Here is a 24,897-nt window from a genome sequence, read left to right as displayed (position 1 = left end):
TAAGGGCCTTCCCTTCTTCAAATTTCTCAGGAAGTCAGAAAAGTTCGAGCGGAATGAGGAAGCTGCCGCAGCCTTTTAGCATCTCAAAGACTTCCTCACAACTCCGCCCGTCCTCATAGCTCCAGAAGATGGGGGAGACGCTACTCCTCTATATCGCGACAACCACGCATGTGGTCAGCACCGCCCTGGTCGTCGAATGAGATGAGCCAGACCATGTCTACAAGGTACAACGACCCGTCTACTTCATCAGTGAAGTACTCGACGAGTCCAAGCTGCGCTTCCCTCAGGTGCAGAAACTCCTCTATGCGATTCTCATCATGTCAAGGAAGCTACGCCACTACTTCCAGGTGCACAACGTCAAGGTGGTCTCCTCCTTCCCACTTGGCAACATACACCACAATAGAGACGCCAACGGCCGGATCGTCAAATGGTCGGTGGAACTGGGGGCCCTGTCCATCGAGTTCCTCCCTCGCTCCACTATCAAGTCACAAGCTCTAGCCGACTTTATCGCCGAATGGACAGAAATCCAGGATCCTCCACCCGACTAACGACCTGAGCATTGGATCATGTACTTCGACGGCTCCCTCAACCTCAACGTTGCCGGTGCAGGCATCCTCTTCATCTCCCCGAGAGGTGAGCAGCTAAAGTATGTCCAGTAGCTACTCTTCAAGGCCACAAACAACGTGGCCGAGTATGAGGCCCTCATCCACGGTCTCAGGATCACTGCCTCCCTTGGCATCAAGAGGCTCCTCGCCTACGACGACTCCAAAGTCGTCATCCAGCAAGTCAACAAGGATTGGGACTGCACTTAGGAGAACATGGACGCCTACTGCAAGGAGATACATAAACTCGAGGCCCACTTCTACGGCCAGGAATTCCACCATGTCCTCCGGGACTACAATGTGGCAACCGACGTACTCTCCAAGCTAGGCTCCAAGCGGGCACTCGTCCCGGCCGGAGTCTTCGTGCAGGCTCTCAATTCCCCCACTGTCAAGATCGAGGAGGAACCTCCCACCAAGCCCGACCTAGCGCCAGCCCTAGGCCAGGAAGTATTGGTCGCCGATCCAGATTGCCCAGGGTGCTAGTTCTTATCAAAGCAGCAACACGTCTCGGCTCAGGCCTTGCGGACAATACCTCCATCCTGGCCATTCGCCTGTTGGGGACTCGACTCGGTGGGACCACTCAGGGCGGCACAAGGCGGCTACACTCATATATTCGTCGCCATTGACAAGTTCACCAAGTGGATCGAGGTGAAGCCAGTCTCATCCACATCAGCAGCCAAGGCAGTTGAGTTCATTGAAGAAATAACACACCGGTTCGGAGTGCCCAACCGGATTACCACATACTTGGGATCCTCCTTCACTAGATCAGAATTCTGGGACTTCTGCCAGGAGAGCTGCATTGATGTATACTATGCCTCCGTGGCTCACCCCAAGTACAATGGCCAGGTGGAGCGCGCCAACGGCTTGATCCAACAGGGGCTCAAAGCCAGGATCTTTGACCCGATCGAAAAATATGGCTCCAAATGGATCCAAGTACCACCCAGAGTAGTATAGGGACTGCGCACGTAGAGAAGTCGGGCCACCGGCTACTCCCCCTTCTTCATGGTCTACGGTTCTAAGGCTATCCTCTCGACAGATATCGCCTTTGGTGCTCCGCACACCCAGAACTACGATGAAGGCGATGCTGAAACAACTCGGCGAACAGATCTCGACTCGGCCAAGGAGCACTGTCTAACGGCAGCCCTCCAGCACGCCTGGTTTGAGCAGCAGCTACGTCGTTACCATGACAAAAATGTCCAGCAGCGTGACTTCAACGTCGGCGACCTGGTACTCCGACGGGTCCAGTCCCCCGAAGGCAAGCTAACTTCCCCATGGGAAGGCCCCTTCATCGTAAGTAGCATAGTCGTCCCAGGAACCTACAGGCTGTAGCGCGATGATGAAACGGATGTGGGCAACCCATGGAACATCGAGCACCTTCGTCGCTTCTATCCGTAGAAGAATGATAAAAAAAGCTATGTATTCAACTCATCAGTTATTAATAAAGTTCAAAGTTTTTTAGTTACTTGTACTTGCTTCTTCTTCTTCTCCCCGACTTGTTCAGCACACTAGGGGGCTGCGCGTCAGTCAGCCCGACTCGCCTGCCACACTCGGGGGATGGGCTCGGCCAGCCCGATCCGCCCAAGTCTGCTCAGCGCAGACACACCCAATGCAACCAGTTGTTGCGAGCACAACTCTGCTAGTCTTGAAACCACCCTGCATCACCTCTTACCGCTCGCGCGCTTGATGACCAGCTCTCAACCCGGCAAGTAAAGGCACATCGCAGGGTCGTCTTTCCTAACTACTCGGTCAACTCGGCAACTTCTTGGATTGCGGAATCAAACACAAACACATGCAAATTTATTTACATACAAAATAAATATTATTTATTGGCCATCTACTGACCATTTTCCTAGCTCCTACAGCTACAGGTTGAGGTCGGCCGCCACGCACTCCGCGATCGGCCGGGCGTCGATGAGGTAGTCAGACTAGGGAAGGTCCGAGGTGTCTGGCGCCATCCCGTCACCCACCGGCTCCAAGTCGGCCTCCGAGTAGTGGGACTTCACAAGTCCCAGGGTGTACTAGGACGCATCCTCGGCAGCCTTCCTGGCGAAGACCTCCAGCTGCCCGCATGCCGCCAGCTCCTCTGCCGCGGCCGCGCCTTCAGGCTCAAAGGCGGTGAGGACGGCATTCACCTTGCCGGTGAGCCACCCTAGGGCCGCGACCGCCTCAGCCAGCTGGGCCTCCGCACCTGCCAGCAAGGTCTCACGTCAAATCCACGTGAACTCATTGCAAAGGAAAACTGGGTGGTTTCCGAACCAAACTTCCGCACGCTTGGCGCTCCAGGCGGAGTTTGCCCTCGGTGGCATGGAGGAGACATGGCCACCTCGACCCTGCGGGTCTCATCAGTGGACTCCTCTACCTTCCTCTTCCTGTGAAGCCAGAATTTCCGCATCAGCAAGACGCAATTCAAGATTCAAAGCAAAACAACAAGGTTCGCAACTGCAGCTTTACTCACCCTCCGTTGCTGCGCGCTACGAAGGACGTCTTCAACTGTGCGGCGGGCGGTTGCGACCGGGGCACGAGTAGAGGAAACCCGATGCCTCCCATGCGCGTCAGCCCCAGCGCCGCCTCTCCCTCTGCACGCTTGGCGCCAGCGCTGGTGCCCTCACTCGACAACTCGGGGGCGTCCTCCGCCCTAGGCTCTTCGCTGCCCAACCTCGAGGCGGCGGCGGGCCCCGCTTGGGCAGGGCACCCCTCATGCTGGCCTTGGAGGCCGAGATCTTGCGGATGGCCCGCCTCCTCCTCTGCGGTCCCGATGCGGTCGGGTTAGGAGGGGCACTGGCTCCCACAACTTCAACATCCGACTTGCCCCCAATGGACGAGTCGGCCGATGCTTCCAGATCGACCGCCTCTGGCTCCTTCAGATTGGTCGGGTCAGCAGCGTCCTTCCCTGCATCCCCCTCTGGCAAGGGAGTAGGGGACCAGAATTCTTGGACTTTGGCCTGCAAGCACGAAGATATTCCGAGTTGATTACAACCCAACGGGTGCGCTGCATACGGAAAGCAGGGCCAAAAACTACTTCAAGGCAAAAACAGAACTACTCGGAACAAAAAGCAGAACAATACATAAAGGAGAAGAAGACTTACGGCTCTGGTCGGCCGCTTCAAGCAATGTGCCTTCGGGCACCCTCTGTCACGGATCGCCCCCGGCATCATGCGGGCGACCCGGTTCGAAGCTTCTTCCCGGGGGACCTTTCGGTTCTGCCCCCGGGTTGGGTCCTGGCAACCCCAGTTCTCGAAGTCGGGGTGCACCCTGTCCTGAATCTGCTGCACTAGCCGCTTGCTAAAGGACAGGGCCACCATGGCACCTGCCAGCCCCTGGGCCAACAGGCCGGCGATCTCATCGAGGAGGAGATTCACTTGGATCATCTCCTCCTCAGTCAGCAGCTCCTCCAAGCACGCGCGGGACTCCGGTGCGCGGCCGGTGCGAGCGGGGAGACAGGGAGCTGGGTTCGACACCATGAACCACTCCTTCTCCCATCCCTTGTTGCTGTCACAGAGCTCCAGGGCCAGATACGATCGACCCTGGCGCAGAGAGAAGGCGGCACAGCCCACCACGTTACGGTGGGCGGCGGACGGGTACCCTCTCAGATGGTACAGGGCCCGCCACAGGTTGAAGTGCGGGGCGATTCCCAGGAACGCCTCGTACAGGTGAATAGAGATCGCGATCTGCGTGATGGAGTTTGGCTTGAGATGCGTTACCTCAAGCCCGTAGAAGAAAAGCAGCTCACGGAAGAAGGTCCCCACGGGGAAGGCGAAGCCCTTCTCATAGAAGGACCGGAAGACCACCGTCTCCGTCCAGTCCTCCGTCAGGAAGTCCTCCCCGTAGCAGCACTTCCGCCCCGAGATTGCCTTCTCGGGGAGGAGGCCGCGCTCCACCAGGTCCTGGATATCCTCCTCTCGATGGGTGCTCGGCACCCATGCCCTCGAGGGTGGCGGCACGTCGCCAGCGCTCCCTGACGTGGAGGAGGAAGACATCGGCGAAGGACAGGCCATTCCGAACGGCGGCAAGTGGATCAGATTTACAGAGGAGTGGAGAGGGCGACTGATGGCGAGAAGGCAAGAAGGCGAGGACAGGAAGGCCAGGGAACGGGTAGCCCCCGCGGGCCGGGCCCTTCCCCTCTTAAAGAGGATCAGACGTGCGTGCAACGGCAACCCCGAAGATTGCGCGGAATTCGAATCGACTTTCCAGAAACAGCCCGAGTCATACTCGGCAAGGAGCAGGCCCCCAACGGTAACTTTCTGCCCATTGCAGTGAAGACCAATGGTAAAAATACAAACTACTTGGGCACCGCGACCACTCTGCGTGTCTCCGTGACTCCACCAGCCACCCTGCTCGGGGGCTTGGCGCCACTGCCACTCGGCGTGTCTCCGCGACTCCGCTAGCGACCCTGCTCGGCAGCTGGGCGCCGCTACCACTCGGCGTGTCTCCGCGACTCCGCCAGCCACCCTGCTCGGGGGCTGGGCGTCGCTACCACTCGGCGTGTCTCCGGGACTCCGCCAGCTACCCTGCTCGGGGGCTGGGCGCCGCTACCACTCGGCGTGTCTCCGGGACTCCGCCAGCTACCCTGCTCGGGGGCTGGGCGCCGCTACCACTCGGCGTGTCTCCACGACTCCGCCAGCCACCCTGCTCTAGGGCTGGGCGCCGCTACCACTTGGCGTGTCTCCGTGACTCCGCCAGCGACCCTGCTCGGGGGGCTTGGCGCTGTGACTCCAGGGTCAGGTGGACCTGGTCTGATGAATGACCGGGAAAATGACAAGGCAGCATGACGTACTGAGTGCTCAGGCAGCTCGGGAGTTCAGACAGACAAGACTTCTTTATTGACCCTCGAAAAGCTTCTTCGAAACCTTCCGAGGCTTGGGAGCTGCACCCAACAGGTGCGCCCAGGGGCGCATCCCATTGAAAACTAAAGGGAGTCAGAAATCATCATGAGTCTCGAAGAACTTCGCACAAGTCAACCATCAAGATTCGGCTCAAGCTCTTCAGCACTCGGGGGCTTGACGGAGGTACATCCGGGTACCTCCCAACCACTAGTTATCTCCCGACTGGGTACCTACTCGGCCAGGACCACTCTGCACGACTACCCGACGGACAGGCACTCGCCTGGACGTCGGAAGGTTCCTCCGAGGATCAGGATCAAGGCGCGGATATGAATTCCGGATATCTAGGGATCTAAATAGACCTGATTCCATGTAACACCCCGAGTAGATATCCTCCCTTACTTGTAACCCACGGCACCTGGCCTATAAAGGCATCGTGAGGAGACCCATAGAATGCATTAATCCATCTCTCATCGTCAAGCTCATACAATACACACAACACAGGACGTAGGGTATTACGCTTCCGAGCGGCCCGAACCTGTCTAAACCCTAGCGTCATCTCGCAACCATCTAGTTATTGGCTCCAGAATTCCCCCTTCACCTACAAATCTACCGCCGGGCGTACCCTTGGTGGACTTGCCGGATAAGCAATCCGACAGGCGGTCACCGGGGCGCGCCGGGGGCAGGGTGGGGCGCGACGCTCCGGGGGCGGGGGAGGGGAGGGGGCCGTGGCCGGGCTGAGCTCCTCCTCCTCCGGCGGCACGGCGGCGTGGAGGCGGCGGCACGGCGGCGTGCGTGCGGGTGTGGGTGTGTGAGTGAGTTGTGTGTGTGGGCGTGGAGGCGTGCGCACGGCTAAGGGTTTGGGGGGGGCAGTGTGTTTGTCGAGTGCCAGATCTGGGCACTCGGCAAAGGCAAAGTCACGACCGCTTTGCCGAGTGCCCTGGTCTGGGCACTCGGCAAAGGCAAAGGCAATAGACCTCATTTCAAATTCCTTTCAATTCAAAATTTATTTAAACATATTTCTTTGAATATAATTCAACATTTCATTACCAAACTTATATTTCACAAATATATCAAGCTTCAACAAAAAATATTATATTGTTTCAATGAATTTAGCTATATTTCAATTTGTATGAACTAATTCTCTACATTTGACAAAAAAAATAAAAAAATATGAATTTTTTTTGAAAAATAACCAAAATTTAACATAAACAAATTTATGAGGTCTATTGCGTATATAAAAAATTTAACATACTTTAGCCAAAACATTTCCATTATTTCATGCAGTATAAGTTCAAATTCAATTTACATAGTAGTAAAAAAAATTAATATTATCAAATGGGCTAAAAAATAATTAATATTTAGCATAAACCAATCAATCATGACCATTGCCTACACAAAAAGTTTTGAAGTCATATCTCAATTTGATGGTCCGTTGGACTCAAAAACTTAACGGACTCATTCACATATCTCTGGAACTTCTTCGGAATTCCTCATCCTGTAACCAATGTATGTGATAACTTTTGCGCAATCTTCTCAATTTTGTTCCACAGCCTCGACTTATGATATCATGCTTTCACTACAAATTTCATAATTTTCAGACTTCGTTTGAGTTTTATAGAATTTAAAATCTATTCAGCCACAAATTCGTTACTATGTTTCCTGAATAAGATGTTTGATTTTTTGTTTAAATTCTTGGAAAAAGCCTCAAATTTGACCCAATAACATGAATATAATTTTTCCATTAATTATCCACAAATCACACAACATTTTGCAGTTCAAATTTGAATTATCCACAAAATATTCTTTCAATGAAATAAATAATCTAAATATAGTAAACATAAAGGATAATTTGCCAAATTTAAATATGATGTCCTTCACATAGTATGAGAACAGAAGAAAAAGTTTGGAGGTTGTTGGAAAAAGTTTTTGTCTTTATTTGCCGAGTGCCAAAGCAGACACTCGGCACAATTTACTAAATGCCGAGTGCCTGGTCTATTACACTTGGCATTCTAAGCCCTTTGCCGAGTGCCCCTATCTTGTCACCTAGCTGGCACTCGGCAAACAATAACGATCGTTGCAAAATGGGAACGTTTGTGGCATCGGAGTAACGGTCATGGGAACAGGCGTGTGCGGTGCACGTGACAGTGTTTGCCGAGTGTCAACTGTGGGGCACTAGGCAAAGAGCTGTTTGCCGAGTGTCCCCTTATCGGCACTCGGTAAACAAAAACGGCCGTGAAGGCCACCCCACCGTAACGGTCGTCTACGAGCGTGTGCGGTGCACGTGACGCTCTTTGCCGAGTGTCTTTTTCAGACACTCCGCAAAGATGGGCTTTGCTGAGTGCCCGCAGGCCAGCACTCAGCAAATAGCGGCTTTGCCGAGTGCCAACTGGCCGGCACTCGGCAAAGATTTATTCCGCTGAGTGCCAGTTGTTCACCGAGTGCTTTTTGGTGGGCACTCGACAAATAATTCATTTGCCGGGTGCTCGAGATTCTGCACTCGGTAAAGAACCTGGCACTCGGCATACGTGGGTTTTCCGGTAGTGACAAGTAGCAAAAATATGTGCTGAATTGCAGCCACACGACCACACGTTACAAGTCACAAGTCACGCGGAAATACGTTTGAACACCGTTTCATCGGATACTCCGGGTATATGTCCGGATACTCTGGAGGTAGCCACTTGTTGCATTGGAATTCTGAATCGCTAATTCCAATACTATATATATACGTATCATTGGTGGACGGTGACTTTTCAGCAGAAAGCAAGCAGGCATGTCCACAATTTGCAGCGACAAGATCCGATCCAAAGGCATGGCTGTCAGGTAGGCTCAGCTAGAGATGAAAACGGTTCGGACATGGACGGATATCACTGATATCGTATTTGTTTTCATATTTGTGTTCGAATACAGAGTCAGATACAGATATTGTTAGTTTTTGTCGGATAAGATTGTAATGGATATCGACATCATAAAAATGTAACTTTTGAACATTCGGATATGGATCAGTTACGGATAGTAGATACTCGGAATCGGATACGGACGGATAAAAACACTTCCAGACCGGATCAAATTCGAATATGGTCGGGAAATATCCGTACCATTTTCATCCCTAGGCTCAGCAGATGATCCCAGGGTTGCCTGCTGCATGCTCGAGCACACGTGCATGCACATGTGCTGGCCGTGCGCAATCTTTTCCAAACCGATGCAGTGCAGCAGTGGCAGGTAACTCCCTGGAAGAAGCGCGCTGTGTTGAAGACGATGATGACTCGAGAGAGCTAGCGAGAGGCTGATCACTGATAGATGCTGCCGTGCTGTTTCTCCCGGCCCGTTCGCGTGGGAAGTGGGAATCTCAGCGGGTATATATATTTAATTTCAAGCAAAGCCCATGATGATCATGATGCAGATAAAGATATACTCTACTACCCTAATTCCTGAACTTTCAATCTTTATTAAATATAAGCAAGCAACCTCACGATAGCACGAAATAAAGAGGGACGTACGGTTTGAGCTTAACTGACGGCTCGTTCTCATCTCGGGTCATCGATCATCTTCAACCCAGTGCCTTACACAGTGATCTGAGGGCTCGAGGCACGGTCGAAGCGAACGGTTGCTACCCAAACTAAATAAACATATATGCATACAAACAAAGGAAAATTAAAAGATCCTTTTTCTACTAGAGATGGACTGACGGCTGCCTAACGACGAACGAGAAGAGCCCTTCAGGTTACTGTAATTATTAATTATCTGGCCCTCTAGTACTAGTCTGGCTTCGTGGCAATGCGTTCTTCATGCTCCTAGCATAATCCTCCAGCCGTTTCAGCCCTTCTTGTGAAGATATTGCCTCACCCAACTGTCTCACCATTGCACTGCCAATTATCACCCCATCAGCTCCCCACTCCGCAATCTGTTCAGCAAATGCGAAAAGGTTGCGTTAAATAAACTTGACCAAGAAATTAGCCAATGCTAATTAATGAGTAAATTAAACCAGATGATGTGATATGGTAACTTCTCCTACCTGCTTTACGTGCTCAGGTTTCGATATGCCAAATCCAACAGCCACAGGTTTGTTAGTGACCTGCAAAGAAAAATAAAACAAGTTCAGTGTGTGATCAGCGAAAGTGTTGTCTAATAAAACAAAAAAAAATAGACTTTACATATTTCCTTCCGTAAAATATATGTATACCTTTTTAACCTCTTGAATGAGAGATTCGACACGTGTGCTCACATTTGCGCGGGGACCTGTAACGCCATTGACGCTCACCTGTAGGTGACGAATGAATTGAACAAGGGGATGTTATGAGCAAATTCAGCACAGGAGCTAATAAACTATCAAGAAACAATTATGGTTTTAAACGGGCATGCACTCACAAGGTAAATAAAACCTTCTGAAGCTCTTGTGATTTCCTTCATCCTCTCTTCCGGCGTAGCTGGTGTTGTGAGCAGCACCTACATGCATGCAGCCATTGTTCAGAAGATCAGTACGTCGACAAAATTGAAGCTTTCTTGGTCTCGGTCTCAGCATGGTGATGGCAAAAATGAAGAATAGGAATAAAAAGTCAGATGGATGTCGAATGGACCTACCAGCTCGAGGTTGTTCTTCATGGCTTCACTCCTGAGGGAACAAGTGCCAGCATAAGGGAGGTCGGGGACTATCAGACCATCTACACCGGCTTCTTTGGCGGCAGCAGTGAATTCAGCCAGCCCCCACCGGATGATGGGGTTGATGTAGGAGAAGAGCACCACCGGGCACGACAGCTCCGGCGTCACCTCCTTGAGCATCGCCAGCACACCGTCTGTCGTCGTGCCGCTCGCCAGCGCGCGCGCCGCCGATGCCTAAATTTCATTTGCACAAGGTGTGAGGCAAAGCTCGAGCGCGCCCTCGCTCGCATGCGTGGGGAGGGATCACATCGCTTGCTATGTAGGCCTACCTGGATGACGGGCCCATCGGCGTAAGGGTCGGAGAAGGGCATGCCGAGCTCGATGACATCGGCGCCGCAGGCGTCCAGGAGCCGCAACGCCTCCGCCGTCGTGGCCAGGTCGGGGTCGCCGGCGGTGATGTACGGGATGAACGCCGTCTGCGATCACGCACGGCACACCGTCCCGAAGCTCATTAAGAATCCGTACACGCAAGCTGAGGCTCTAATCTATGTACGATAGGAGTGAAAGCACATATATACCTTGCCCTGCGCCTTGATCCTGGACATGGTCTGCGACACCGACAGGCACCGCTTGCCCGCGGGTTTGGCCGGCGTCGGGGCAGGCCGCGGAGCCACCGCGGCGACTGCCCTGATGATCGCCGCAGCCTTCCTCCGCCCAGCTGGCATCTTCGCAACCGACGCCGCCCGCGTCGTGATGAGCGACGATGGCTGGTGAACTGCCGGGGGAAAAGTCGAGTTGGAGGTCAACGACGCAGCTTTGATCTTGATCGTGAAAGCCATGTCGCTAGTTACTATGTGGCACGGGACTGTCGGTCTCGCTTGATCGATCGATGATGGGAACCCAATCCGCTCGCGTGTGGGGAGGAGCCGAGCAGGAACAGGTCACCGTGGCTTGCTTGTTTCTAGTATAGTAGCGGGGGTGCTGTGGCGGGCTTGTTTCTCGAACGCTAGAAAGCTCGGGGTTCCGTGCAGTGGTTGTGGGAGGATGCGATGCTTCTCGCCACGTTATATAGGGCAGGTGCCAGTCGTCAGCGACGCGGCCGCATATTACTATATTTGCGAGCAAAAACCATGTGGTGCTTTGCTGGTCGCGCATCACATGGTTTTAATTTGTCCGGTGCATATTTAAATTTCAATAATGCTTGCTTGTGCACGTTTTTGTGGAGATAAAACGGGAGAGGGGCTACTGCCTACTGGGCTAGAATGAAAAAAAAACTTTACAGCTCGATGACTAGATCGTTTGAAGATTGCTACCATTGCATCATCATTTATGATCAAAATTAGATATATTTCACTCTATTTTTTTTGGAGATATAGAGCAATCTGTATAGTGCAACTGGAACAATTGTTCCACATTCATAATAAAATAATTCTAACACAATTAAAAAATACTTAGATATAAAATCATCCAACCACATTTAAGTATAACATTTGCCTTAAATATTTTGTCACAGGCAGGTACATGAACAAGGACACATTTGGTGGAATTAATGTAGTTCAGTCATTTTCATGGGTCCTCCTTCCTCATTTAACTTCGAGCCTCACATGTGGAACCATCTATGAGGGGTAAGAAAGACTAAATCTAGGTAGAAATTGTATCTCAAAGTTTCATCCTTTATAGCATAGATATTTGTCGTAAATTGTCATCGTAAGATGGGAGTCTGCACATCGAATAATGAAACTATGGCGCATGGGCCTAACGTTTGGCATGACCATAGATTAATTATATTCTTAGGGTTGGTGCCAATCGGGGCGGGAAATGATTTGTCACAAATTGATTTTAAAAATCAGCGAATCTTGGGCACATGCCAGTAGTCGAAATGAAGCAGATGACCAGGTCGGTGGCATCATTTGCAATCTACAGTAATACATCGTCCTCTTTGCTTGTGTTTTAATATTCCAGCACAAACTAGCCATTAGCCACCCAAAAGCAGCTTAAGCCGGTCATGTCAGAAATGAGGCACATGCATGCCGATGACATTTTAATTGAATGCTCACCTGATCAGATGCAGTAATATTAAAAAGTCGAGACAAGTCTACTTCTCTTTTGTCAACACATGTAAAATGCTTATGCTTATAATTTTGTACTAGCTAAATCGTCGGTGTCAGCCACATGGCACAAGCTGCGTTCAAATCTCCCAACGGAAAGATGCTCGAGTACAATTTAATTGAGTTGCCAATAAAAACATTTGTAAACTATTAGTTGGCATATATACCTTAATTTTTAGGGACGCGAGCAGCGTTCAAATGTCCCAAAGAAATATGCTCGAGTACACTTTAATTGAGTTGCCAATAGAAATTTTTATAAACTCTCAGTTGGCGTACTTTAATTTCCAGGGACTGCGTGTTTGGCACAGTTTCGGCTTGGATTTTTTTGTATTGTTAAGATTCTATCTAGAAAAAACATTGTTATAGGTCCACAAAAATTATCTTATTATTTGATGCAAGGAGATGGCATGCGTATACACGCACTCCGTCTGATTCTAATAATTTTTTGGCGCCGCGTAAACAAATTCTTCATTGTGTTCTTAGCGAGTTTCGTTTTTGCCAATCTGATATATACAGATAAATTTTTGCCATCAGAAAATTGCATTCAGACTATCACAAGGATCCTTCTACATTTTTATAAAAAATAAAAGCATAGATTTTTGGTCTGAGCTTAGCTGGCTAGCTCGCTTTCTCGGATCAGGAAGCTCGATCATCAAATGAAACACCAGTGGAACTTGAAAGAAAGCATTCGATCCTCCCTGCCAATCGAGCTCAAACGAGGCAGCAGGATGTGAAGGATCGGGTTCTCCATGCGGTGTGGTGGTGCCGGTGGCACGCATGCGCACGTGTTCCTTGTGCACAGTTCATTATATCACATTCCGATTTTATTCGGGTCCTCTCCCTGGAACTAAATGCTAGCCGTTGATTCCTCTCTAATAGCTTTTGGCCGAGAAGAAAACATATCCCATTTAGAACATGCAGGATAGTTAGGGTAGATATAACCGGTACTACTATATAGACTTAAATTTTCCAAAGATCTAAATTGGATTGGATCTAATTTTTTTTGTAATCGCAGATGCGGGTAATTAAGATATAGAGGGTTATTTCAAGCTAATTCTTTGTAATAGCATAGGTTGATAAAATTTTAGAAACAAAGTAAATCCAGCTGCTATTATTATCAATATAGCATTACCAATTATATATATTGTTTGACGGCTAGATATTTTGCTTTTGAGAATTTGTAAAATTATTCCTCTCTATTTTAGGACCTCCACGTAAAATTCTAGAAGGCTTCATCAGGTGGAGGCTTTAAAAGAAGTCTCCACTTAGTAATAGTTGGGGTGTGTGTGTGTGACTGTGTGTGTGTTGGTCCACCGATTGTTTCCCATTCTCAGTATATATTTCATTCCAAGCCCGTGGTATGGTAATACCAAGCTATACAAATCCTCCTTCAACCCCAACAGCAGCACTTCACGAAAGAGGTCAAGCCTAACTGACAAGCGAGGACTGGTATTGGATTAATAAGGATGGTGCGCTGTGTGCATGCGTACATGTTGAGGGCTTGATCAAGTCACGGTACGGTACGTAGCAGCTTCAACTAGCTAGTGACCACATATGGAAATTGAGATGCCCGTGGGGCTAGGACCTTGTGATGAGTGATTGAACAACACAGTGTGCGTGTGATGTTTCTCTTGGTTGGTGTCGATGCAGGTGATAGGTGGAGACTGAACATGCGGCGACGTGTGAAGAATGAAGATATGATGCCACGCCGATGGACTGAGAGCGGTGAAGGGTGGATCAAGACTTGCGTTCGAGGGATTTGAGATCGTGCGGTGTATGTCTACTGTACCTGACGACACAGCGAGAGAACGTTGGTGGACGGTTTCTTGGTTAAGCCACAAAACCAAGATCCCGGACGTTCGTTGCGGCGGACGTGGCTGAAGACGGGGACAATTGTCGATCGCGAGAAGATTCCGGATCGTCGTGCGGCGAGATCACGGGACGCCATGGTGCTAGATGGAAGGATCGCGGACATCGAGATTGTTTGCCGTGGAGGATGATATTGAGTGATACGCGCCGATTACGTTAATTTGATTTACGTAATGGCAAATTTGTAATTTAGGTAGTGCCACCCTATGGGTTATAAATATGTGGCACCTAGGATTGAGGGGCATGCGTTTTAGGGTTTTTGGGCGTTTGCTACAGTAGCCGCCGTGAACAGTTCCGCGCTACAGTAGCCGCCTCCCTGAAGCTCTTCTTGCGTGCACTCCTCTCTCCAGTCTAGCCTAGGGTTTAATTCCTAGTGAGGGATTTTTGTTGATCTCTCTAATCAAGAGAGGGAGGACGATCGGGCGGAGGCTAGATGCAATTTTGTAAGAACAAGTACTTGGTTTAATACTTTATCATTAAGTATTGTTCTTCGTTTCATTGCATCGTGCTTATTTGTTCTTCGTCAGGTTTATCGTCGGTTTCAATCTATGTTTCTTGATCCGCATTTTATACTTAATTTCCTTGCATAATATTTTGAGAATAGATTTCTAGTGATCTTGTGAACCTATGTTTCGAGTTTCCTCGCGTTTGGATCTAATTTGCTAAAGTTCTTGAAATTTGGGAGTTTGATCTGTTTGCTTCCGTGCGAAATTATTTTGAGTTGCTCCCATTCACCCCCCCTCTGGTCGCATTTTCCGGTCCTACAGAAATTTTGTTGCATTTGCCTAAGACGATCGACCACCAAAGCCGAAAGGCAGCTTCAGTATTAGTGGTGCTTCCCTTTTACAGATCGTGTAGTATACATTTATATTTCATGGTAATGCATTCTTCATGCTCATGGTGTAATCCTCTAGCCGTTTTAGACCTTCTTTGGGAGATGCTGCTTCGCCTAACTGTTTCACCATTGCACTGCCGATGATAACTCCATCAGCTCCCCACTCCGCAATCTGTCCAGCGGAAAAAGGTGAGTAAATTTGGTCACGATAAAATTAGCCATTGCTTAATGAGTAAATCAGCGCTAATGTGATTGTAACTTCGTTCTCTTACCTGCTTTACATGCTCAGGTCTTGATATGCCAAATCCAACAGCCACGGGTTTGTCAGTGACCTGCAACGAACAATGCAACGGCTCAGTGCTTGGCAGAAGTGTTGGCTAATGAAAAAGGGGCGGACTTTACATATCTCCATTTAAAATATATGTATACCTGTTTAACCTCTTGAATGAGAGATTCGACACGTGTGCTCACGTTTGCGCGGGGACCTGTAACGCCATCGACATTCACCTGCAACGATTGAGTAGGACCAGGAAATGTTATCATCAAATTCAGACATGGGAACTCAAACTTTCAAGAAACAATTGCGGTTTCATATATATGGACACGGCATGCACTTACAAGATAAATAAAACCTTCAGAAGCTCTTGTGATTTCCTTCATCCGCTCTTCCGGTGTAGATGGTGTTGTGAGCAGCACCTGCGTGCAGCCATTGTTCAGGTCAGTCAACAAAATTAAAACTTCCTTGGTCTCAGTCTCAGCATTCGCGATGGCAAAGGTAGAATAGGAATAAAAAATTGATGGATGGCGAATGGACCTACCAGCTCGAGGTTGTTCTTCATGGCTTCACTCCTGAGGTCATAGGTGGCAGCATAAGGGAGGTTGGGGACTATCAGACCGTCTACACCGGCTTCTTTGGCGGCGGCGGTGAAGTCAGCCAGCCCCCACCGGACGATGGGGTTGAAATAGGAGAAGAGCACCACCGGGCACGACAGCTCCGGCTTCACCTCCTTGAGCATCGCCAGCATGCCATCCATCGTAGTGCCGCTCGCCAGCGCCCGCGCTGCTGAGGCCTGAAGATTGAAGAACAATTACACGATGGGTCAGGCAAAGCTTGAGCGCGCCCGATCTCGCATGCGCAGGGTGGGATCGCGTTGCTTGCTAGGTAGTTGTGCGAGCGTGCCTGGATGACGGGCCCGTCGGCGTCGGGGTCGGAGAAGGGCAGGCCGAGCTCGATGACGTCAGCACCGCAGGCGTCCAAGAACCGCAGCGCCTCCGCCGTCGTCGCTAGGTCGGGGTCACCGGCGGTGATGTACGGGATGAACGCTGTCTGCAATCACGCACGCCACACCAAAGCTCATTGGGAATTCGTTCGTACACGCAAGCCGAGGCTACAATCTATGGATGACATGAGTGCACAGTACACACCTTGCCCCGCGCCTTGAGCCTGGACATGGTCTGCGACAACGGTAGGCACCGCTTGCCCGCTGGCCTGGGAGGCGCCGGGGCAGGCGGCGGAGCCAAGGCGGCAACCGCCCTGATGACCGCCGCCGCAGCATTCCTCCGCCCCGCCGGCATCTTCGCGACCGACGCCGCCGCCCGCGTCGTGAGCGATGACGGCTGATGAACCGCCGGGGACAAAGTCCACTGGGAGGTCGATGCAGCCTTGACCGCGAAAGCCATTGTCGCTAGTGGCTAGGTGGCACGGGATTGTCTCGCTTGATCGATCGATGGGTTGAAGCTTATCTCCGCTCGTGTGTGGGGAGGAGCCGAGCAGGAGCAGGTCGATCACCGTGGCGCTGGTTTCTACTAGCGGCGGTGCTATTGTGTTTCTTGAACTAACGCTGGAAACTTTGGAGGTCCGTCCAGTGGTGGTGGGAGGATGAGATGCTTCTGCCCACGTTTATATAGCTGCAGCTAGCAAAGTGACGGCCGGGGAAGGTGCCAGTCATCAACGACGACGCGGCGGCATGCATGCATGGGGCGCGACGTGATTGGGATGATGCGCTTCCGCATCGATCGAGCATCTTATTATATCCATGTGGAAAAAACGTGTGTGGATGCATGATTCTGTCCGGGCACATATTTAAATCACAGCCCAGACCGAATGCTTGCTTGTGCGAGTTTTGGTGGAGATAAAGAAGGAGAGGAGGCTACCGTGCTAGAATGAAAAATTAAAAAAAAATCCCGTTAGGACGGATCGATGACTTGTTTGAAGATTGATACCATTGCACTCTTTGTGATCAAAATTAGATAAATTTTTAGAACATTTTTTGGAGATATAGAACAATTTTTATTGTATAACTGGAACAATAATTGTTCCACATTCACAATATAATTATATAATTATTCTAACATAACAAAAAACCACATTTGAGTATAGTCTTCGTCTTAAATATATCATCATAACAAACCTAATAGTATAATTAAAATATAGACCCCTGCCATTCCGCTCTTTCCAAATATGCCAAGAAACCAGCGTGAAATAAAGTGAAGTCGAGGCCCTTACCCTGTTTTGTATTCAAGCCTGCACGAAATCAAGCGTTTGGACGGAATGTACTCCCCCCAGATTCAGGCCCACAGGACGGTTATATCTGCACATACTTTAGGACGGGAACAGACCAGCGGACCATCTGGCGCGTTCAGCAGCCTTTTCTGCGACGCTCTTGCCTGCAATGGCTGCTATCAGATCCCGGTACACTTGCGGGTACGTGCAACGAAAACATGGGCATTTGGTGGAATTATTTTGCTTCAGTCATTTTCTTGGGTTCTCCTTTCTCGTTAAACATCGAGCCTCATATGTGGACCCATGCATCTATGTGGGGTAAGGAAGAGTAAATCTATGAAGAAATTGTATCTCAAAGTTTCATCCTTTATAGTATAGATGTTATCGGTTTGTCGTAAATTGTCATAGTAAGATGGGAGTCTGCGCCCATCACCGCTATCTGTGGTAGTGCTGAAGAATACTGAGAGCTGCAACATCTGAACACTTGTGTGTTCTCGTATAAAGAAAAGAATAAAAAAAACTTCTGAAAAGGCCAGCACCGCCATCAGCATTGTTTACCGAAGAATGTAGCAACTATCACATAAAAAACAAGAATATAGCTAATGATTCTTTCTCCACGAACACAGAATGCAGCTTCTCGTGATAAGCATTGCATTGGTTGCTGTAACAAGCATGCTACCGTACCGGTGCTCATTTGTTAAATCATATCTAAAGTGTCGCCGCACGCCTTAAATATGCACGATCTTGCAAATGTACGAATTTCACTACATGGTTAGTTGAGAACAAACCCCAAATACTCGTCGAATAATCAAACGACTATATGGCACATGCCTAACGTGTGGTATGCATGACGATTAATTATATTCTTAGGGGGTGGGAAATGATTTGTCACATATTGATTTTAGAAATAAATTAGCGAATCTGGGCACATGCCAGCCGAAATGAAGCAGACCATGTCGGTGGCATCTTGTGCAATCTGCAGTAATACATCGTCGTCTTTGCTTATGTTTTAATAATCCAGCACAAACTAGCTTAAGCCAGTCATGTATGAAATGAGGAACATGCAATGCATGCCGATGACATTAATTTGAATTGAACGCTCAGCTCATGATAGATCTCCCAAAGGAAAGATGTTCGAGTACACTTTAATTGAGTTGCACTAGTACACAAATGCCATTTTGTCCCGGTTTCAAACCCCCCTTTCATCCCTGTTTTTGAACCGAGACAATGAATTCGGGACTAAAGACCCGGATCTTTAGTCCCAATTCCCACAACTGGGACTAAAGGGTCTAGGCGGTAAAACAAAAATATTTACTCCACGTCCAGGAGTCAAACTTGTGACCTCTTGTCTCGCGTATAGGTTTTTTACCATCCCACCTACATAGCTCTGTGACACTAGTTAGGATGCTATCATTTTAAGACAACCCGTGGAACCCCCTTTAGTCCCGATTGGTAACAAAAACCGGGGAGGGTCCTTTAGTCCTGGTTGATAGCACAAACCCGTGAAACTCCTTTAGTCCCGCCGCCACCATCCTCGCTGCGGCGCGACATTCCAGTGGCCAGGTCCTATGCGCGGCGCGACTGGGTGAAGCGGGAGATGGGGGTGGCGGCGCTAGGTTTTTAGCCACCCGTGTCACCTCTGGAGGAGTGACTTGAGGGCCCGTGGCGAAAAGCTCATTTGACGAGCATCTCTCACCTAAAAGATTTTATGTGACTTTATATGATTTAAAAACTGAAAATAAATTTGTAAATGCCTAGAAATTATTTTACTAATCAGAAAATACCAAAAAATCACGAAAAATTACTTTATGTTGTCACTTTCTTGGTTAAAACCTAAACTGATGCTTTCAAATATAATTAGACTGTAGACCTAACTACAGGTGATGGAAGGGCCAAAAAAGTAAATGAAACTCATTTTGGAGCCAAATAGCTAAGTTTAAGAGAAAAAAGGTTAAAAAAAACAAAACATAACAATTTTTAGGGTCAAGGAAATAATTCTTTCAATATAAAATGGTGGGCCACTAAAGAATTGGAAAACAGAGAAGAGACAATTAAATATTTTCCCTTCCTATCTCCCTCTCTCCTACACGTATGATAATTGATAAGAGATCTTTTACGGTGGTTGTGGATGCTTTTTAATGCCTATGAATGCTTATCGAAATTAGTAGTTCTAATTAAACTTAATTGACGAAGGGTACTACGATAATCAGTTCAACCACAGCCCCACCACACATCGTCGCCCAAAGCCCACGGATGCGGGACACCGCCTCCCCGCCGCCGCTCTGCTCTCGAGCCCCCACCGTGCCGGCCAGCCCGAACTTACACGCCGGACACCTCCGCACGCACGACCGGTCGTCGCAGCACTGCGCCGCAGGTTTGATCGATCGCGAGCTGTGACTTCCTTTGATTCCCTTGGCTCGGTCTTCCCCGCTGACCACCTCATCGTCCGGGAGCATCGAGGCGCCGGAGAACTCGAGGCCCGAATCGTTCTCGTTCACGAGCTTCATGGACAAGCTGGGGGCTCCGCGGCTGTCCACTGGTACACATTCGTATATACACCTTGGATCACCGTTGTCTCCCTCATGCTATGACGATCTAGGACGTGGGATCATCACGTTGATCGTCTGCTCCTTGGTGCTAGTGATGATCTTGACCATTGGTGGATCGATGCGCTTATGCTTTCAATTCATTCTGCACAGGCACGGCACCCGGCTGCTCGTCCCCGCCGCGGGCCTGAGCGCGGGCCGGGCAGTGTTCCTCCGCTCCCCGGCGCGCGCCGACACCGGGATCGCGGCCACCGCCGCCGGAACGCTCCTGGGCGTGGCGACCATGCTCACTGGGTCATCCTCGCCACCGACCAGGAAAACGAACGAGCCAACACAATCCACCGACTGGGGAAAGTGCCGCCGGTTGGATGAAGGACAAATCGAAACCCAATTTATCATGAGACTATAGTCCACTAAATCCTCTCTTTCAACTATACTACTCCAAACATTATTCCAACTTATATCAATTTACTATCTTACCCTTGATTAAATAAAATAATTTCAAAATAGAATTATTTAAATTATTTTTTTAAAGTTGGGCCCACCAATTTAATAGGCATATGGTGCTTATGGGCCCACCATTAAATATGCATCCGATGCCTATAGGTGCCTCTCTTTTTGCGCCTCTCGATGCTTATCAATTCTGAACCGTCGGATCGAGCCTCATAAGCCAACCATTTTGCCCCCAACTATTGTAAAAAAGTTGAATTGATAATCATTTTCATTCAATAATCCATAACATGCCTACGAGGGAACAATTAGAAGGATACACATTGTAAAATGAAAGTTGGTGAGCATGCATCTGGGAAAATAATAATAACACGAAAACCCAAAGCAAACGTGAAAGGTGTGTTTGCTGCTGAAAGGGAACAGCAGCTCGCTCACTCGCGGTGCAGAGCAGTAGTCAGCAGAAGTCATCAGTCGCCCCTCCGCGAATCTCGTTTCTCATGCGGGGGCAAATGATAAATTTCGAGCTGCATGCCACGCTCTGGCGGTGGCAGGGATGCTCACCGGCCCGATCCCGATCAACAGGAAAGTGCGCACCCTTTTCCGACGCCGAAGCGAGTGTACGCCATGTCAGCGCCCCTCGCTGGCCGCCTGGACCCATCGCATCGCGCTATTTAAAGCAAGCCCCCTGTCTGTGTTCGCCGTCAAGACTCGAGGCAGCCACCACCACTTCGCTCCTCGCCCGATCATCCTCCCTCTCGTCTCGTGCCCCCTCCTCCCTGACTCCTTCCAGTGTCGCAGGTTGCCTGCACCCGTGCCGCAAGAGCCAGCCAAGAGCAATGGAGGTGGGCGCTAGCATGGCGATGCAGTCACGCACGCCTCGCGTCGGTGCCGGGGCCGCCGGCGGGCGCCGAAGCGCGTTCCTCGGCCGCGAGAAGCAGGCCCGGGTGGGGAGCCTGCGGGTTGGAGCTGGAAGTGCCGGAGCGGCGGCCGTCGCTGTGCGGGTTCGCGGGACCAACCCCGTCGCCCCGCTGCGCTGCGTCAGGGCATCTCGAGGTGAGCTTTAATTTCTTCCGTCGAATTGATGTGAATTTAAGGACTGGATCGATGGTTCCATGTCCGTTCAGGGTTTGGTTTTGTGCGATTTAGGAGGTGGTGGGCGTGCGTATGGCATTTGATTTCGTTTAGAAAAGAGTCATTTTGGGTTGTTGATCATCAGTTGGAATAAACGTTGTGGGTTGGTGATGGTTGGCTTTGGCTGGGTCAAATCCACAACCTGGAGACTCAAATTGACTTTCGTTATTCCTCATCTCATGTAGGCAGTGAGAGCTTGCATAACTCAGTTGGCGAGGCCCTCTTGTTAAAGGTAAACAAACAAAGTCCTAGTATGAATTAAATCAAATGTGCCACCGTAATTTCCTTGCTTTTAGGCCATGTTTGTGAATTGTGATGTATATTCCACTGTAACTGCAGAGGAAATCCGAAGAAGTTATGTTCCAATTGAATGGGCGGTGCATTTACCTAGTGGGTTAGTTCTGAACTTCTGATACTTCTCTATTGAGTCTTGACCAATTTATATATTGATCTGTCCTCTTCGCCTCATCAGGAATCAATGAGTGAGTTCTTACTGCAGGAATGATGGGCTCTGGAAAGAGCACGGTGGGAAAGATATTGGCTGAAGTTCTGGGCTATTCATTCTTTGACAGTGATAAGTTGGTAGAACAAGCAGTTGGCATGCCTTCCGTTGCTCAAATATTTAAGGTTCATAGTGAAGCGTTTTTCAGAGAGAATGAGGTAAATGCTCGCTGAGTTTCTATATATTTTCTTATGTAATTCATTGAACTGTTATTCTCCTTTTAGTAATGAAAACCGAAAGCCTTATGGAACGACACTTCCATGTTCCTCTGCTTTCCCATGTTGCAGAGTAATGTCTTGAGGGATTTGTCCTCAATGCAGCGATTAGTTGTTGCAACTGGAGGTGGTGCTGTTATTAGGCCAATCAACTGGTACTAGAATAACTTAGGTTTTTCTGGTCTTGTGAATTGAACTTGTTGTTTGTTCTCAGCAAAATAGTAATTATGATTGCTTTCCTTTTTAAAAAAAACAGGAATTACATGAAGAAAGGTCTATCTGTTTGGTTGGATGTACCTGTGGACGCACTTGCAAAACGTATTGCTCAAGTGGGGACTGCTTCTCGTCCTCTCCTAGACCAACCATCTGACGATCCATACACAGCGGTATTTATTTTCATCCTTAAAACTATTATGTTTTAGTTTTTCCATAAGACAGATCCCAACTGTAAGGTTAGTCAGGCACTCAGGCTTCCTGCAAAGACTTGCAATGAAAATACCCTTAGCATTCCATTTACTTGTATCTTACTACGTGCCCTATTGTCTACAATGGTTAAAGTGCACAAAGAGCTGAACTAAGTTTGCTTCAGGCTTTCACGAAACTGAGCATGCTTGCGGAGCAAAGAGGTGAGGCTTATGCGAACGCCGATGCAAGAGTGTCTCTTGAAGGTACTATTCTCGTTCTATCAATTTTTGCCCCCTTCATGATCTTGTTCTATGACATATACTAAGTATCTCATCACACTATGTATACCTGTGCAGAGATCGCAGCTAAGCAGGGCCACGGTGATGTTTCTAAGCTGACACCGACTGATATCGCCATCGAGGTATTGTACCATCATTGTTCAATTGACACACTACAACGTGGTCACAGTTCATGTATTTTTGCCCTAATCTGAAACCATTCTGCATTTCAGGCGCTACTCCAGGTTGGAAACTTTGTCAATGAACATCCCACAATCCATAGCCAAGTGGGCGACTTGCAAGTTGATTCACATAGCCGTAGGGTCCAAACCTTGTAGAATTTCGACCATGTGTAGCAATAGAATACAGCCACTCTAAAGTATTTGTTTGTTCTTCATTCTGAAATCTGGAAAGGGATCATAGAATGAAAGATACCCTACCTGCAAAAGGGTGGACTATACAACAACTGATGGATGGAGCTAATGAGAGAAGCTCCACGGATGAAAGAGGTTTTTACATGCTGGTTTTCGGCAAGCTTTCTTTGCTCCGCGGAGCCTGTTTATTTCAGAGACAAGAACTTTTACAAAGTTCACATAAACTTCATGGTAAATTGTTTGTTTTTTCCTTTAAATCTGAGCAAGAAAGCAATGTGTAAGGAGATCATTAAAATCTCTCCGATGTAAACCAACTATATTTACAAGCACAATAATACTAACAAATGATAGATAAAATTTCCATCCCACCTCATTTCCCGTTCCCATCATCCATATCCCACTACCCAAACGCCAAAATTGATTTTATCCTAGTGGAAGGGGAGGGTTTTGGCCTGGAAATGAGTAACGAAACGACATGCCGCTACATGTGGGTGCAGTTTGAGTAATTTGTGTGTGACACTACCTCCATATCTATATACCCATGTTTGTACATTGGATATCCAAGCAATAATGAATCATTAACTTATCAATTCTTTAACTGCCGTCTTCCTTGCAGAAATATAAATACGACATTGAAATTACACATGAGTAAAATACTACAGTGGTATCAAGTGCGCTAGCAGATTTATCTATGATATTAAGAAATACAAATAGTGATCCTCCAACCAAAGCGTACCTCTATGAGCCCTCACAAGAAAAGGGGACCTGCTCACTGCCCGGCACACAGATTGTATCATCACTGAAGATCATTTTCTAGTGTTAGGGAGAGAATTGAAGTACTATACTGAATGTTAGAAAATCAATTGGGTTGCCACTGACATCCTAAAGGAGGATCCACGTGCCAAAGAAACTGAACGACATGTTCAAAAAATTATTGAATTTAAAAATATTGCATGCAAATTGCCATACGCATTTACCAACATCAAAGGTGTCACAAAATCATTACCTGTCGCAATAAATGTGCTAAAGAGAATAGAGGTACCAAATAAAATTATTCATCTACCATCTCAAAAAAAAAGAAGTACGACGCGCACCAGGAAACAGAGGAACTAACTCCTATGAATAGGTAAATCCAGCTCAACCTCAAGTTGAGAGACACCAAGTGGACATACTAAATTCACCTCCCACATCAATTGTGCACCCAAATCCTACTCCCACATCAACAATGCACCCAAATCCTGATGATGAGACATCGGAACACCTTAACAGTGTTGTATTGAAAAATAGTGAACAGTCAAAAGGGGTATAAGGAATTTGCACTAATTATATTGATTCTAGAGAATCATATAATAGAATGACTACAATTGTAGATGCATATTTCATGACATCAATTGCCGACAACCTTTAAAATGATCCAGATCCTAAATCCATGAGAGAGTGCAAGAAGCGCTTGAACTAGAACAAATGGAAGGAGGCAATCAAGGCGGAATTGGCCTCCCTCACAAAAAGAGATGTATTCTCTCATCAATAATACCTACACATCCGAAAACCTTTTATATGTGTTTCAAATTGGTTTTTACCTGGAAGTGGAATGAGAATATTGAGGCAATGAGATAAAAAGCAGGCTCATATCATAAGAGTTCACGTAGAGGCTCGGCAT

The 24,897-nt window shown here is 48.4% G+C and overlaps 4 protein-coding genes across 4 annotated transcripts; 1 reads left to right on the top strand and 3 right to left on the bottom strand.

The window, feature by feature from the left end:
• Positions 1-8,847: 8,847 nt before the first annotated feature.
• LOC120694218 (indole-3-glycerol phosphate lyase, chloroplastic-like) lies at positions 8,848-11,051 on the bottom strand. Its single transcript, XM_039977374.1, has 7 exons — positions 10,600-11,051; positions 10,351-10,497; positions 10,004-10,255; positions 9,791-9,868; positions 9,606-9,683; positions 9,438-9,497; positions 8,848-9,326 (listed from the first exon to the last, which is right to left on the bottom strand). Exons 1-7 carry the CDS (start codon positions 10,858-10,860, stop codon positions 9,159-9,161), a joined length of 1,044 nt encoding a protein of 347 aa, XP_039833308.1. The 5' UTR covers positions 10,861-11,051; the 3' UTR covers positions 8,848-9,158.
• A 3,741-nt stretch (positions 11,052-14,792) lies between these two features.
• LOC120694220 (indole-3-glycerol phosphate lyase, chloroplastic-like) lies at positions 14,793-15,910 on the bottom strand. Its single transcript, XM_039977375.1, has 5 exons — positions 15,652-15,910; positions 15,452-15,529; positions 15,263-15,340; positions 15,106-15,165; positions 14,793-15,005 (listed from the first exon to the last, which is right to left on the bottom strand). Exons 1-5 carry the CDS (start codon positions 15,865-15,867, stop codon positions 14,871-14,873), a joined length of 567 nt encoding a protein of 188 aa, XP_039833309.1. The 5' UTR covers positions 15,868-15,910; the 3' UTR covers positions 14,793-14,870.
• Positions 15,911-15,933: 23 nt separating this feature from the next.
• Positions 15,934-16,513, bottom strand: LOC120694217 (indole-3-glycerol phosphate lyase, chloroplastic-like). The gene is made up of 3 exons (XM_039977373.1): positions 16,259-16,513; positions 16,010-16,160; positions 15,934-15,959 (listed from the first exon to the last, which is right to left on the bottom strand). The coding sequence occupies exons 1-3, from the start codon at positions 16,511-16,513 to the stop codon at positions 15,934-15,936; spliced, it is 432 nt and encodes a 143-aa protein (XP_039833307.1).
• A 5,272-nt stretch (positions 16,514-21,785) lies between these two features.
• LOC120694216 (shikimate kinase 2, chloroplastic-like) lies at positions 21,786-23,397 on the top strand. The gene is made up of 7 exons (XM_039977372.1): positions 21,786-21,857; positions 21,963-22,123; positions 22,253-22,335; positions 22,437-22,566; positions 22,770-22,848; positions 22,942-23,006; positions 23,097-23,397. The coding sequence occupies exons 1-7, from the start codon at positions 21,821-21,823 to the stop codon at positions 23,199-23,201; spliced, it is 660 nt and encodes a 219-aa protein (XP_039833306.1). The 5' UTR covers positions 21,786-21,820; the 3' UTR covers positions 23,202-23,397.
• Positions 23,398-24,897: the final 1,500 nt, after the last annotated feature.

The sequence above is a fragment of the Panicum virgatum genome, unplaced genomic scaffold (genome assembly GCF_016808335.1).
Source record: "Panicum virgatum strain AP13 unplaced genomic scaffold, P.virgatum_v5 scaffold_4237, whole genome shotgun sequence".
Taxonomy (NCBI): Eukaryota; Viridiplantae; Streptophyta; class Magnoliopsida; order Poales; family Poaceae; genus Panicum; species Panicum virgatum.
This window is presented reverse-complemented; position numbering and strand designations above follow the sequence as displayed.